General features: G+C 48.2%; 3 protein-coding genes across 3 annotated transcripts; 1 reads left to right on the top strand and 2 right to left on the bottom strand.

Annotated features, from left to right (window-relative positions):
- Positions 1-1100: 1100 nt before the first annotated feature.
- Positions 1101-4964, top strand: LOC103974818 (protein FMP32, mitochondrial-like). The gene is made up of 4 exons (XM_065177258.1): positions 1101-3787; positions 3882-3938; positions 4436-4502; positions 4638-4964. The coding sequence occupies exons 1-4, from the start codon at positions 3771-3773 to the stop codon at positions 4755-4757; spliced, it is 261 nt and encodes an 86-aa protein (XP_065033330.1). The 5' UTR covers positions 1101-3770; the 3' UTR covers positions 4758-4964.
- A 1805-nt stretch (positions 4965-6769) lies between these two features.
- LOC135665677 (LRR receptor-like serine/threonine-protein kinase GSO1) lies at positions 6770-9117 on the bottom strand. The gene is made up of 2 exons (XM_065177283.1): positions 9068-9117; positions 6770-8267 (listed from the first exon to the last, which is right to left on the bottom strand). Exons 1-2 carry the CDS (start codon positions 9115-9117, stop codon positions 6989-6991), a joined length of 1329 nt encoding a protein of 442 aa, XP_065033355.1. The 3' UTR covers positions 6770-6988.
- A 4095-nt stretch (positions 9118-13212) lies between these two features.
- Positions 13213-14358, bottom strand: LOC135665676 (uncharacterized). The gene has a single exon (XM_065177282.1). The coding sequence runs from the start codon at positions 14356-14358 to the stop codon at positions 13213-13215; it is 1146 nt and encodes a 381-aa protein (XP_065033354.1).
- Between the last annotated feature and the right edge of the window lie 425 nt (positions 14359-14783).

Below are 14783 nucleotides of genomic sequence, written 5' to 3'. Positions count from 1 at the left end.
TATTATTGGGAAAGTTAGAAAAGAGAAAAGAAATTTATTCACCAATATTCAATAAAAGATAAAAGTAGAAATATTTAAGATGATATAAGTATGAGTGACAATCGTTGATAGTGAGGAGAAGTAGAGGATTGCTCAAGAAGTTTTAATTAAAAATAATAAATAAATAAATTTAACGATAATAAAAGATGAAGATTGTTATTGTTTTGTTTTTTTTTTTTGCTATTGGTAATCCCTTACTTTATATAATCATTTAAAAAATAATAAGATATAATTTTACTAAATACAACCTCTCAATTATCAATCATACTCTTATCTTTGGAGATTACTATTTGTAATCTTTTTTTTTTTTTGTTATTTACAACCTCACTTTAAGAATTTTGAATATTCATAAATTATCTCTTAGATGTGTTCCCTGACCATCTAATGAAATGCTTTCGTAAAAATTCTTGTACAATCAAAGTTTTCATTTTGTACATGCCAGATTATGAAATAGTAATTGCACCCAAAAAAAGTTCAAATTGTTTTGAACTTTCTATTTTTGGAATGAGATATTTACGGAATCCCTATGAATATGATCAATCCTTATTCCATGATATTTCTATAAGATTCCTCTTTCTTATTCTTGAGCAAGCCCCCGGCTTAGTTGATCATGATTTAAGTTTCGATTAAGTGGAGAAGAAGAAAGGGAAGATGGGAAAGATAAATGAATTATATGAAAGTAGTTGGAAAAGTGTTAGATTTAAGTGATGAGTTAAGAGTATTTACATCAATCTTACTAATATTAAAATATGATTGTCAATATAAATCTCCTAAAAGATCCATATGTAGATAATTATTGTTTATATTTATAAGAGATGAGCGCAATATTTTTTACAATCCAATAATTAGAACATAGAACAAAAATAATAAATAAAAACATTTTTTTAATACAACTATGAACATTGTTTTGTGCACAACTTAAATGACAAAATAAAAATCCATGTTGATAATTATTGTATTATGTTTATTAGATATGACCACAATATTTTATATAATCAATTAATTATAATAGAGAAATATGTTTTATTTTAATTATTTTCTTTGTTCAACTGTGAAAGCATTAAAAAATTTTTATTATAAGCTAAAAATGGATGACAATAATATTATTAGACGTGTCATGCTATGAACATGAACTTACGATGCTTGCCTTGCCAACTCTATCCTCCGCGGTCTTCGTCATCATAGCAACCACGCCAAGGGGGACTCGAAGCCAAATCGAACCCTTCTCTTCGCGGCCTAAGAAACAGGAAGAAGAAAGGCGTGACAAAATCATTCCTTTTTTCGTTTTCATCCCCCTCGATCTCGAATCGGACCGACGAGTTCTCACTTCGCGATCCAGATGTCTGCCGCGGCTATCGCCTGCAGTAGAGGCGCCGCCGCGTTAGGGTTTCGTTGCAGGTCGCTGATGCGGCTGCCGGCGGCGCAAGTCGGGTGCCCTCGGTCCAATTTGTCGCTGCTGCAGCGCTTCTCTTCGCAATTCGTCAAGAGCAACGGGAGTAGGTGTTCGATTGATGGGAGGGGGTCTTGGTTGCGCTACAGGTGTTTGTGTTTTTGCTTGTGTAGGTCAGGAGGTTGGAGAAGGAAGGGGTCCCGTCGAAGTAAGCGGAGGCCATCACATCAACCATCACGGATGTTTGAATGAGAGCTTGAAGAGTGTCGCCCAGTCCTTTGTGTCCAAGCCCGAGATGCAGAGCGACACTCTCCAAGCTCTCGTTCAAAAACTCCGTGATGGTTGATGTGATGGCCTCCACTTGCTTCGAGAATGGAAATGAAGGGCTCGCAGGTATGCTCCACTTGATTGCATCTCACCCACTGTTCAGTTGTATCACAAAGAAGAATGTCGGGCAGTAAGGCAATAGCACTATATGCTTTCAATCCTTGGAAGCAAGGTAATAGATGATGAAAATGAGCGGGCTCATCAAAAATACTTTTTTTTTTTCGGAGTGTGTCATGGTTAAAGTGCGTTTCCGTCAGTGTCAGAGATTATGTGCATAATTGTAGTTGTAGAGAACTTTTAATTAGCTAAAAATTATACAGGGATAAAGGAATCTCAGGTTCGCACTAGAATTATCATTAGGAATTTTGAAAAGATGGCAATTTTAACCACTTTTTTAATATCTGAATCTGGTCAATTCTTCAAAAAAATTCAACATGAGCGGAGAATAGAAGTTGATATTCCTAATCGGTTGGCAAGTTTCCATGGCCTATCAGCTGTGGTGTTCTATGGAGCAAAAGAAAATATGGCAATTTTAACCACTTTTTTAATATCTGAATCTGGTCAATTCTTCAAAAAAAATTCAACATGAGCGGAGAATAGAAGTTGATATTCCTAATCGGTTGGCAAGTTTCCATGGCCTATCAGCTGTGGTGTTCTATGGAGCAAAAGAAAATATGGCAATTTTAACCACTTTTTTAATATCTGAATCTGGTCAATTCTTCAAAAAAAATTCAACATGAGCGGAGAATAGAAGTTGATATTCCTAATCGGTTGGCAAGTTTCCATGGCCTATCAGCTGTGGTGTTCTATGGAGCAAAAGAAAGGATGACAATTTTAACCACTTTTTTAATATCTGAATCTGGTCAATTCTTCAAAAAAATTCAACATGAGCGGAGAATAGAAGTTGATATTCCTAATCGGTTGGAAAGTTTCCATGGCCTATCAACTGTGGTGTTCTATGGAGCAAAAGAAAAGACAATGAGTCTGTAATGAGGAAGCCCATGTCAGTTTTCTATTTCCCCTTTATTTGATTCCTATGACTTCACTTTTTCTTGTTTTGCTACATTGCCATTCTCATATATCTGGAAATATCACAGGAGACCTTTTTCATATCAGTTTAAGTAATTGAATGCTCATTATATATTAGTTATTTCTATTGTGAATTGACAAACTGCCCATGAATTTTCGATACATCCACTGTGAGAATAGTTTAAAATGAGTCTAGAAACTTCAATCTATGTTTAAGTTATCAATTTAGTTTGGATAGATTTGATCACAAGTCTGTGTGGTAGCATCAACAAGCATCTTTTTGGTTAGTATAGCTAATATTGCACCCACAAGTGTTTCTAGCATTGTTTTTGTTGTGCTGCAATTTTATGAAGTGACGCATAATGCATGAAAACTTATGGCAGACTTCCAGAACTGATACTTTTCTAGCTTGAAAAAATTGAACAATTAGTGCGTATTTTTTCCACTACCATTTCCACCAATGTCAGTAGCTTTGCTGCTACCGATATTTGTTAAGAAGTTGTTTTACCAAACATTTATTTGATCAGATAATCACTTTGAAGTTAACAGACCTTTTATGATTAGACATATTGCAAGCATTTGCAATCATTTCCATAAATATTCTTCCAAAAGGAACTTTTCAGAAATTTTTGATGAAGACACCCTAAAGTATTTGTGAACATGTTGAACTTTTTCATGCCATATTTGAAATTAGCAGTTTCAACAAGCTTAGTCATCAAAGCATGGAATTAATATCATTCAGTAAAGGTACATCTCAGTTGGATTGTGAACATGTTAGTCAGTCTTGTGATGTATCAACTGATAGCTGATTTATCTATTATAATACTACATGAGGGTAACAAGTTTGTCAATTTACAGTTCATTAGGCACTCTGTTCAGATTCTACTCTATATACTCTCTTTTTTTTAAACTTATATGATTGCAGGATCATCACTTTGCATTGCTACAACGAGAGACTGAAAAACTTCGAGTTGATATCGATAAAATGCGTAGTGAACTTAGGTCTGGTTTGCATTGAAGCATATAACAGATTAGTAAGCCAATTATATCCAGATTAATACTTCTTTCTTTAATTTAAACTCACTGTCTTAAACAGATATGAAATTGACAAGGTAACTGCTGGGCAGCGCTTGGATCTAAACCTCGAGAGAGGGTAAGGGATGTTAATGTCTATTTGATAATGGAATATGTGGTGATATCTCAGGCTGAATTATTGTCCATATTTGTTACAGAAAATGCACCTTTTTAATTTAACAACTAGGTTAACCATGCTAGTTCAGATGAAGAGATCTTGATTGCATAAGAAAATAGTTAAACTTGGTGCTAAATCTGACTTTTACAGACAATCCACTAGATTGTTGTAGGTAACAAAAAACAAGAGTTCATGTTGATTTGAATTCTGACTTATCATCAAGACGTTCCAGTCTGAGTGTTGCTAGATCACTGTGCTAATGTTGATCCAATGTTTCATTTGACGTTGTTCATTTTTTATCACCTTTGTTATGCCTGGAACAAACAAATAGGACTACCATCAGTAGCATTGATCAATGATTATGTGTGTGCTTATTGCAAGGAGCTTTTCATTTTTCATGTGCTGTACTGGACGAATGTAGTATCTTTACTTTTAACTTCTTTTTTCTAATTGTTTAGCCGCATACGTGACGAGTTAGCCAAACAAAGTGCAGAAACCACAGAACTTACTACCAAACTCGACAGGGTAAGTTTCCGAGATCAAGGAGAAAAAAAACAGGGTAAGTTTCCGAGATCAAGGAGAAAAAAAATTGCTGATAATTCTGTACGTAGTTTTCGGTTTAGTATGTCTAAATTTGGTTTATCTTTGTAAATTTTCCAGGAAATCCATGCATTAAGGGCACAGTTAGAGGCAGCAAAATACGATGTCATAAAGTATTGCATTGGTACTCTTGTTTCCATATCTGCTGTTGGTCTAGCTGTAGTGCGCATTCTGATGTAAAATCAGCAGATACGGAAACAAGAGTATCAATGCAATACTATTACATCAGAATGCGCACTTTGAATTAGATGTAATAGTCTTTTGGCAACTTTGAATTTCCATCATTCTTATTAATAGTGTTTTGATGAAGCAAATTGAAATCTCTTGTAGCACTCAATTTAGATTATTTCACTTGATAACATGCAATTTCAGTTTTGGCCACCCTTCGAGTTTTCATGTTACCTTTAGAGGATTAATTTGCATATTATCTTGATCAGATTCTCTCCAAGGCTATAGTATTTTCAGAATTATTATATATATGGTTTGTCTTACCTATCCATATCGTTGTATTGATCGATCATGGTACATATCGGATCATACCAGTAGGGTATGTCAATAGATCGGTATATAGGGCTTTGGTGGATTAGTCTCATATCAAATGTTAAATCGGTATATACTGTTGATATTGGTCTTGTGCCGCTCACATCAAATCTCAAACTTTAATTTTGCAGAAAATCTTGGCTTTATTTTTGCGTGTCTATTTTGCATATATCAAATCTCGCTTTCGCTCCCATTTCGATTTGCCTCCTGCCTATTTAACTCCCCGTCCCCATCTTCCCCCATCGCCACTTCTCGCTTTCCCCTCTCCTGTCGTCCCCCACTCTCTCGCCTTCTTAACGCGCTCTGACGCCGCCTCAAGCAGCGGCAGAAGAGGCCGACGTTTGCGAGATCGCGGTTCCACTGGTTGGAGTCAGCGCATCTGGAAGCAGACGACCGAGATCGTCTTGTTCCTGGAGTCGCCCCACCACGAACGCCCGCTGCCGCCGCCTCAAGAAGTGGCAGGAGAGATCGACGTTTGCCAGATCGCGGTTCTCCCGGTCGGAGTCCTCGCATCTGGAAGCGGCCGAGGAGATCGCCTTGTCCGTGGAGCCGGCGACGGGGTTCCCGATGATCATGTTCATCGGCTTCGGTAATTCCGATCTCTCAACCGTTTCTTGAATTTTCTTCCTTCCTTGGTTCTTGATCTTGGAATGGTGTTTGTCTGTGATTAGGGCGGGATCACCTTCAGCTGCGTTTCTTTGGAGTGGCACTTCGGACATGGATCTCACTTCATTTACGAAGAAGGTAACCCTTTACTTTGCCTGATTAGTTCCCATGGAGGGTTGAATCGAACTGTTTCTTTCCTTAATGTCAAGCTACTGGTTGATCGGTTTTCTTCCACTGTTTGCTTTCCGTTCGAGATCATGCTCATTGCAAGTGTCGTTCGAAGGAGCAGTCCTTTGACGGTTTCTCTAATGCAAAAACAACTCTGTCAACCAGTTAAACACTGGAGTGACATTAAAACTAAGATTTGTCACGATATGACATGATAAATAAGATTTTTGTTCGAATGACGGTAAACTGAACTTAAGTGAAAAAAAACTTAAATATCATATCAATATATAATTGAAATTTAATACCATGATAAATATTTTGAGTCGATGTAGACCATGATATATGATTTTCACTATTAAACGATTTTTCTTAACAATCTCATAACTTCTGTCGCTCTTTAACATACGGAGATTGGAGATTAATGCAAAACCTAATCAAATTTACTTGTGATGAAAATAATTATAAAGAATATTCATTTTATCTGTTAATGAGGTCCTCTTATATAATCATAGATTTAATTTTGATACACATTTGTAAATGTATTATTAAAAAAATATTGTGCAAGCCATAAATGGTGGAGATGTTCAAATTGAACCTAACCAAGATTTCAGTTCGGTTCAATTGAATTGAACTAATTTATTATATATATATATATATATATATATATATATATATATATATATATTAAATTATTTAAGTTATAAATTAATTAATTGAATCGATTAAATAAATTTCAATCGATTACGATTCAAATTATCTTATTTTAATCAAATGAAAACGGTTTGAATCAATTTTATTACTTCGACTGACACAACACATGGATATTGTTCGATTGGAGGAGCTCAAGTATATAGATATATTCATCAATCTCTATCAATTATGTAACTATGTAGCCTTATATTATATTATATAGTTTGATATATTAAGATTCCTCACCTTAATAGACAATAGGACCCAAAAAAACGAAAAAGAAAAAAAGAGCAAGCCGTTCTTACGTTTCCATGAATTGTCAAACAAGAAACTTTTGTTTTGTTCTCCGTCACCTTGACATCGGAAAATTAAATCTGAGACTCCTTCCTGTGTACTTTGGCTCGTTACTACAGCTTGCATGGCGGGAGAGGCGCGCCGCAGAGCCCCGTGTTTCCTCTGAAGCCCTCCGCCGTCAAGGGAGCCCGATGGCGCGGTATCCGACCGCTGAGCCTGTTATCTGACACATCGAACTCGGTCAGTCGCGCGAGGTCCAGTACGCCCTCAGGTATGCTCCCGGAGAGCCCGTTCCCCGCCATCCCCACCTCCTTCAGCGCCGCCAGCCTCGACATGGACGCCGGTATCCCGCCGCCAAGCTCTGGGTTGTGCGACACCACTAGCCTCTCTACTGTGTCCATCGCGGCCAGCTCCCCCACGTCCTCGTCAAGCCCCCCGGTGAACCGGTTGCGCGACAGATCCAGCGTCCGGTAGTGCCCCAAGGGGTCCTGCGTCCCCTTCGCCAGCACTGGCCGCAGCCGGCCGTACAGCTCGTTGGCGTGCAGGTCCAGGTCCATCAGCAGCGTCAGGTTCTTGAACCCCTCCGGGATCCCCGAATGCAGAGCGTTGTTGGAGAGGTTGAGCAACGAGAGCCCGGTCATGTTGCCGATCCACTGCGGGAGATCTCCCCCCAGTCCGTTGCTGGAAAGGTCGAGGATCGAGATGGACGACGCCGACGACAGCCAGTCAGGAAGCGGACCGGAGATCCCTGTGTCTGCCAGGACAAGCTTGAATATGTTCATCTGGCCGAGCCAGCTCGGCGGCCTGCCCAAGTGCATCAGGGAGTTGAAGGAGAGATCCAGCTCTTGGAGGTTCCGCAGCCGGGAGAGCTCGGCGGGGATCGGACCACAGAGGCGGTTCCGCGACAGGTCTAACGTCTGCAGATTGGCCAGGTTGGCGAAGCTGGAAGGGATCCTACCGGTAAATCGGTTGTTGGAGAAGAAGATGTCCGTGAGAGTGGCGAGGCGTTCTATAGCGGCGGGCAGCTGACCGGTGAGCTTGTTGTTCTCCAGTATCAGTCTCTCGATGCTAGGTAGGCCGCCGATCGAATCCGGGATGCTCCCGGTGAGCTGGTTCTCCGACATCCTACAGAACTGCAGCGAGATCATACCGGCGATGGAAGGCGGAATGCTTCCCGTGATGCGGTTCTGGTTCAAGTAGAGAACCACCAGGTTTTCGAGCTTGCCTATGGAGCTGGGGATGCCGCCGGAGATCTTGTTCTCTGAAAGATCAAGAACAGCGAGCCTTCGCAGCAATCCGATCTCCATGGGGATGGAGCCGGTGAGGTGGTTGCCATGGAGGTCTAGTGCCTCCGTTGCAGGTACCCGGCCGATGAATTCCGGTTTTTTTATTCTTTAATTTTTGTTTTATTAACTTTTTAAATTTCTATACAAGTTCAAATTCATCACCACTTCAGCTTATGCTCAAGTGATTTTCTTGTGTTCTATGTCTCAAATCGTTCGTGTTACGGTAAATAACGTTCTGGCCGCGACTTTGGGGTTGACGCGACTGGTTCAGGGCCCCAAATGCCTGGGATCGGTCGTGTCTCCCTTTGTAGGGCTTGAGATGGCGGATGCAGAAGGTCTTGCTTGAGAGCTCCGCCTTGACGAACCGGGTTGACGGTGGTCGGGTACCTACACACAGGTCGGGTCGGTATCTCGGCCCGACCCCTCCGACGATCAAGTTAGTGGGAAGGAGTATTGTATTGGGTTCGAGTTCCCCCTTGTGCTGGGAGCCGGGGGGGGTATTTATAAGGGGGGTTGATGTTACCTGATGAGCCATCCTGCCAGAGCATGACCGTACCTCTGACGGCGTCTGTCGTCGTCGTGGGCGTTGCGTGGAGAGCCGAGCTGCCGCAGGGTATGGGGGGTGTCAGCTGGCGCCTTTGACTGCCTCGGCCGGCCGTGATGGGTCAGCCGAGGAGGTCGTTCGGGTACGACGGGTATGGGTGCGTGTCGTGTCGTCGTTAATGCTATTTCTGGGGCAACGCGTCGTACTGGGCGTCCGACGTGGGGGGGTGTATTACGTCAAATCCGGGGCATTGGCCTCAGACATCTTCATGAATAAAAGAATCTTTTTCCAGTGTCTTTTAAGCTCCGAAAATTGCACAACTTCAATCTTGGGAGCTGGGGCATTGGCCTCAGACGAAGAACTTTCTAAGGTTCTGGACGTTCCATGTCCTCGGCAGGGAGGAACCGTCCATTGTTGTGAGTCGATAAGTACCTGGTCGAACCACGCTGGTAACCCGGTAAGGTCCCTCCCACTTGGGGGCCAGCTTCCCCCTCGTTCGGGTTGGGTCGCTGACTTCGGCCCTTCGTAGGATCAGATCGCCTAACCTGATTGGCCTGGGTCACACCTTTCTGTTGTAGACCCTTGCGACGGCTCTCTGGTGAGAGAGGGCCTTCAGGTGTGCATCGGCGCGTCGCTCCTCGAGCACGTCGAGGTTGGCGCGAAGTCCCTGGTTCGAGGCCTCCTGGTCATAGCTCCTCGTCCGAAGCGTAGCGACAGTCATCTCTGGCGGTAGGACGGCCTCGGTTTCGAAAGTCAGGCTATAGGGGGATTCTCCGGTCGCAGCCTTGGGGGTGGTGCGCAGCGACCACAGCACGCTGGGGAGCTCGTTCGTCCAGGTCGATCGGGCCGCGGACACTCTTCTTCTGAGGCTATCCAGGATGGATCGGTTGGTTACCTCGGCCAACCCGTTCGTTTGAGGGTGGGCCACCGAACTGAACCTCAGTTGAATGCCATGACCGGCGCAGAATTCCCGGAACCTCGTGCCGGCGAACTGAGGTCCGTTGTCGGTGACAATGGCTCTGGGCAACCCGAACCGGGTCACAAGGGTTTTCCAAACGAATTTCTCCATCTGGTGTTCCGTCGTCGTGGCCAGTGGCTCGGCCTCGACCCACTTTGTGAAGTAGTCTACTCCCACGATTATATACTTCCGCTGCCCAGAGGCCGGTGGAAAGGGGCCGAGGAGGTCCAGTCCCCACTGGGCGAACGGCCATGCGCAGTCGATGGGACTGAGGGGGACCGCAGGCTGTCGGGGCGCGCGGGCGTGTTGCTGGCACGAGCTGCACCGCTGCACGTAAGCTTTTGCGTCTCGACACATGGTTGGCCAGTAGTAGCCTTGGCGTAGTATCTTGTGCGCCAGGGTCCGCCCGCCAATGTGTTCGCCGCAGATCCCCTCGTGAGTTTCAGCCAGGACGGTCTGGGCTTCGTCAGGCTCCAAACACCTCAGTAGGGGGTAGGTGAAGGATCGTCTGTAAAGCCGGCCACTTTCCTCGGTGTACCACGCGTGTGTGCGGCGCAGACGCCGAGCCGCGACTTCGTCGAGAGGGAGGGTTCCATCTCGCTTGAAGCTCAGCAGCTCTTGCACCCACGTGGTCGGCGCGCCGCCTGGGGCCGTGGTTGCTACCTCAATGGCGCGAGCGGGAAGCTCCTCTATCTCCGGCCATGCTTCGGGGGTTCGCCTTGACGCCAGCTTAGCGAGCGCGTCGGCTCGTCCGTTTTCCTCCCTCGGAACATTAGATAATGTGAAGTAAGGGAATTTCGCGGTTAGATCCCTTACCCGTGCCAGATATTTGGCCATGGTCGCGTCACGAGCTTCGTATCCACCGCTGAGTTGTTCGGCCACGAGTTGCGAGTCAGTGAGGACGTGTATTGCGGCCACCTGCATCTCGAGGGCCAGCCTTAATCCGGCTAGGAGCGCTTCGTACTCCGCCTCGTTGTTGGTGGCTTTAAACCCGAAGCGAAGGGAACGTTCGAATGAGCGTCCGTCGGGAGCGAGAAGGACCAGCCCAGCTTCGGCACCCTTTGAGCTGGCCGAGCCGTCCACGTGTAGGGTCCAAGCCTCAGGAGTTCGCTCGAGGTCTTTGTCCACCCGAGTCAATTCCACGATGAAGTCGGCTACCGCCTGAGCCTTGATGGCGATTCTGGGCACGTAGCTGATATCATGTTCTCCGAGCTCCACCGCCCATCTGAGGAGCCGACCTGCAACATCGAACTTTGTTAAGATCTGCCGGAGAGGCTGGTCGGTGACGACTTCCACCGAGTGCGCCTGGAAGTAGGGGCGCAACTTCCGAGCCGAGAGCACCAGGGCGAGTGCGAGATTTTCTATCGGCGTGTAACGCTCCTCAGGTCCTTTCAGGACGTGGCTGACGTAGTAGATCGGGAGTTGTGTGCCGGAGCTTTCCTTGACGAGGACGGAGCTAACTGCGTGCGGGGAGGCCGCCAGATAGAGTCCCAGCTTCTCGCCGGGAATGACGGAAGCGAGTCGAGGGAGGCTGGCCAAGTGCCGCTTCATCTGTTTGAAAACCTCCTCGCATTCCGATGTCCATTGGAAGTTCTTCGGGTCTTTGAGCGCCTTGAAGAAAGGGAGGCAGCGATCGCCCGATCGGGCGAGGAAGCGAGACAGGGCGACAAGTCTACCGTTGAGTCGCTGCAGGTTTTTAACTGTCCGGGGGGACTGCATATCGATTATTGCCTGTACTTTCTCTGGGTTGGCGTCGATTCCTCTCTGGTGTACAATGAACCCTAGGAACTTCCCGGAGGTGACGCCGAAAGCGCACTTCGTGGGGTTGAGCCGCATGCCGAATTTGCGTAGCGTGGCGAAGGTCTCGGCTAGGTCGGCAAGGTGTGTTCCGGCTTCTCTGCTTTTCACAATCATGTCGTCCACATAGACTTCCATGTTCCTCCCGATTTGGGGGGCAAACATTTTGTTTACCGTCCTCTGGTATGTGGCTCCGGCGTTTTTCAACCCGAACGGCATGACCTTGTAGAAGTATATCCCTTGATCGGTGAGGAAAGCCGTGTGTTCCCTGTCTTCGGGTGCCATCCTGATCTGGTTGTATCCTGAATAGGCGTCCATGAAAGAGAGGCGCGCGTGCCCTGCTGTCGCGTCGACCAGCTGGTCGATCTTCGGGAGGGGGTAGCGGTCTTTAGGACACGCATCGTTGAGACTGGTGTAGTCAACGCACATCCTCCAGCTTCCATTGTGTTTTTTCACGAGAACTACATTGGACAACCACTGAGGATACTTGGCCTCTTCTATGAAGCTTGCCGCCAAGAGTCGGTCCACCTCTTCTTGTATGGCACGTTGTCGGTCAGGTGCGTGGCGCCGGGGCTTTTGCTTTACCGGACGGGCATCATGTGGGATATTGAGATGATGCTCCGCGACCTTGGGATCGACTCCCTTCATGTCCGATGGAGACCAGGCGAAGATGTCGGCATTCTCCCGCAGAAGACCGACGAGCTGTTCCCGTTCCCACTCGGGCAGCTCTGATCCGACCTTGACCGTCTGATCCGGCCGTGCTTCCTGTAAGGGGATGTCAACAGTGGACCCCCTCGGCTCAGGGTGAGGGGCCGACTTTTTTGCCTCCCGGGGATCTTCTAGAGGCGCCTCTCCCCTAGTCCTTTTGCCCAATGAGACGGAGGTAAGGTAGCAGCGCCTGGACTCTTGGGGGCTTCCGGTGACTTCCCCGACTCCCTCCCGTGTCGGGAATTTGACGGTCCGGTAGTAGGTCGAGACGACGGCTCTGACCTTGTTGAGGGTCGGCCGACCAAGTATGGCGTTATAAGCGGTGGGAAGGTCGACCACTAGAAAAGTGGTCATGGCAGTCTTTGATTTCGGCGGGGTCCCCAGAGTCAGAGGTAGGGTAATGGCTCCCAGAGGTGATATCGAATCTCCCGTGAAGCCGGTGAGCGCCGAGCACATCGGGCTTAAATTTTCCCTGGCTAGGCCCAGCTTCTGGAAGGCGCCAAAGTAGAGTATGTCGGCCGAGCTCCCCGTGTCGACCATGATTCTTCTCACTCGCGCGTTGGCTACCCTGGCCGATATCACCCGGGCGTCGTCATGGTGGGGCCGCTCAGTGGCTCCGGCTGGGAAGGTGATCTCGGGCTCAGGCTCACGCCCCGAGGCTTCGTCGGGGGCGGTCCGGGCATAGGCCTTCCTGCCCGACATAGAACTTCCTCCGGATGCGGGGCTCCCGGCTATGACATCGATGTGTCGCTCAACAGGGCCCTCCGGACGAGGAGACTACTCTTTGCTCGGCCGGAGGTACTGGCCGAGATGGCCTATGAGGATGAGCTCCTCGATTTGTCTTTTTAGCTCGTAACACTGCTCCGTGTCGTGCCCGTGCTGTCGATGAAATTGGCAGTACTTTGAGCGGTCTGTGAGCTCCCGCGGGTTCTTCATCGGGTGGGGGTCCCTGAGCAGCCCCTTCCCCCTTTCGTGTAGGAATATCTCCGTCCGGGAGGAGTTCAAGGCGGGAAGAGGAGGCCTTGGGTCAGGCCTGTCCAACTTTCACCGGGAGGTGGTGGGTTGCTGGTGTCGGGGCGGCTCCGACTTGACCTTTCTGTGCTCTTCTCGCTTTCCCACCATCCAGGTTTCTGCGGCGATGAACTGGCTGGCCCGTTGGAGCATCTCAGGGACCGCGACGGGGGGCCTTTCCACGAGCGACCAGAAGAACCTGGAGGGCCGTAGGCCGGTCATGAAGGCCTGCATCAAGAGAGAGGGGTGAGCATCCGATAGTCCACGGATTTGCGTCGTAAACCGGTTCACAAAGTGAGAAAGGGGCTCGTCCTCCTTCTGGTTGAGCCCCAAGAGCAACGCCATGGATGGCTTCGGTCGGGAGTACGCTAGGAAGTTAAGCTCAAAATCCTTGGCGAGCTGGTCGAAGGAGGCGATGGTCCCTGGCTTCAGGCCGCTGTACCATGCGCGGGCTGGTCCTCGTAAGGTCGTCGGGAACGCCCGGCACATCAGGGCGTCTGAAGTCCCGAACAGCGCCATCTGGGCCCGAAAAGCGGCCACATGGTCCGCGGGGTCGGTTGCGCCGTCATACGCGTCCAGGGCAGGGAGGCGGAAGTGCGGCGGGATCGCCTGATCCTGTATCTCGGGGGTGAACGGAGATCCTTGGTGTCCGTCCGTCCCGGGTTCTCCTTTTGACTTACGAACCTCCTGTTGTACCTCGTCCAGCCTTTGACTGACGAGGCGCAGCTGGGCCCGTAGGGCGTTCGTCGAGTCAGCAGTCGAGGCCTCGAGCTCGGGGCGGCTCACCGTGTCCTCGACTTCCCTGCTCCCCGGTCGGGTTGTGGGGTTTCGAGGCGAGCCCGGAAGTTCTGGGGGTGGTGCGTGGGTCCGGGCGAGAGTCTCCTGTTGCTGCGAGGGCCTCGCCGCACGCGGAGGGGTTCGTTGGGAGATAATGGTCTGCACCATGCTTGTCAGAGTTCGGACCTGGTGGGCGAGGTCATGAAAGGCCTCGGGCGACACTTGTGAGGAGTTGGCGGGTGCGCCGCCAGGGGGTGACAAGCCCGGGTCGTTGAACAGTCGCCAGTAGCGTTCTGACACCGCTGCGGGGCGTTCGTCGTGGGTCTCGTCACGCCGTTCCCCTAAGGCGGGGAGCTCCGCATTTGAGGATCCGCCGGGGTAAATTTGCTGATCGCTTGACATTTGGACGCCGACCCTCCTTCTAGCGCCAATCTGTTACGGTAAATAACGTTCTGGCCACGACTTTGGGGTTGACGCGGCTGGTTCAGGGCCCCAAATGCCTGGGATCGGTCGTGTCTCCCTTTGTAGGGCTTGAGATGGCGGATGCAGAGGGTCTTGCTTGAGAGCTCCGCCTTGACGAACCGGGTTGACGGTGGTCGGGTACCTGCACACAGGTCGGGTCGGTATCTCGACCCGACCCCTCCGACGATCAAGTTAGTGGGAAGGAGTATTGTATTGGGTTCGAGATCCCCCTTGTGCTGGGAGCCGGGGGGGGGTATTTATAAGGGGGGTTGATGTTACCTGATGGGCCATCCTGCCAGAGCATGACCGTACCTCTGACGGCGTCTGTCGCCGCCGTGGGCGTTGCGTGGAGAGCCGAGCTGCCG

Source organism: Musa acuminata, unplaced genomic scaffold, assembly GCF_036884655.1.
Source record: "Musa acuminata AAA Group cultivar baxijiao unplaced genomic scaffold, Cavendish_Baxijiao_AAA HiC_scaffold_1035, whole genome shotgun sequence".
NCBI lineage: Eukaryota > Viridiplantae > Streptophyta > Magnoliopsida > Zingiberales > Musaceae > Musa > Musa acuminata.
Note: the sequence above shows the minus strand (reverse complement) of the source record. Positions and strands in the feature narration are given on the sequence as shown.

Bases quoted from the DNA above. Each gene is read 5' to 3' on its own strand.
- LOC135665677 (XM_065177283.1), bottom strand. From the start codon at position 9,117: ATGGACGGTTCCTCCCTGCCGAGGACATGGAACGTCCAGAACCTTAGA. The intron at 8,268-9,067 runs GTTCTTCGTCTG...CAAAAATTAAAG, and splicing joins AACGTCCAGAACCTTAGAAA to AATAAAAAAACCGGAATTCA.
- LOC135665676 (XM_065177282.1), bottom strand. From the start codon at position 14,358: ATGTCAAGCGATCAGCAAATTTACCCCGGCGGATCCTCAAATGCGGAG.
- LOC103974818 (XM_065177258.1), top strand. The intron at 3,939-4,435 runs GTAAGGGATGTT...CTAATTGTTTAG, and splicing joins GATCTAAACCTCGAGAGAGG to CCGCATACGTGACGAGTTAG. The intron at 4,503-4,637 runs GTAAGTTTCCGA...TAAATTTTCCAG, and splicing joins TTACTACCAAACTCGACAGG to GAAATCCATGCATTAAGGGC.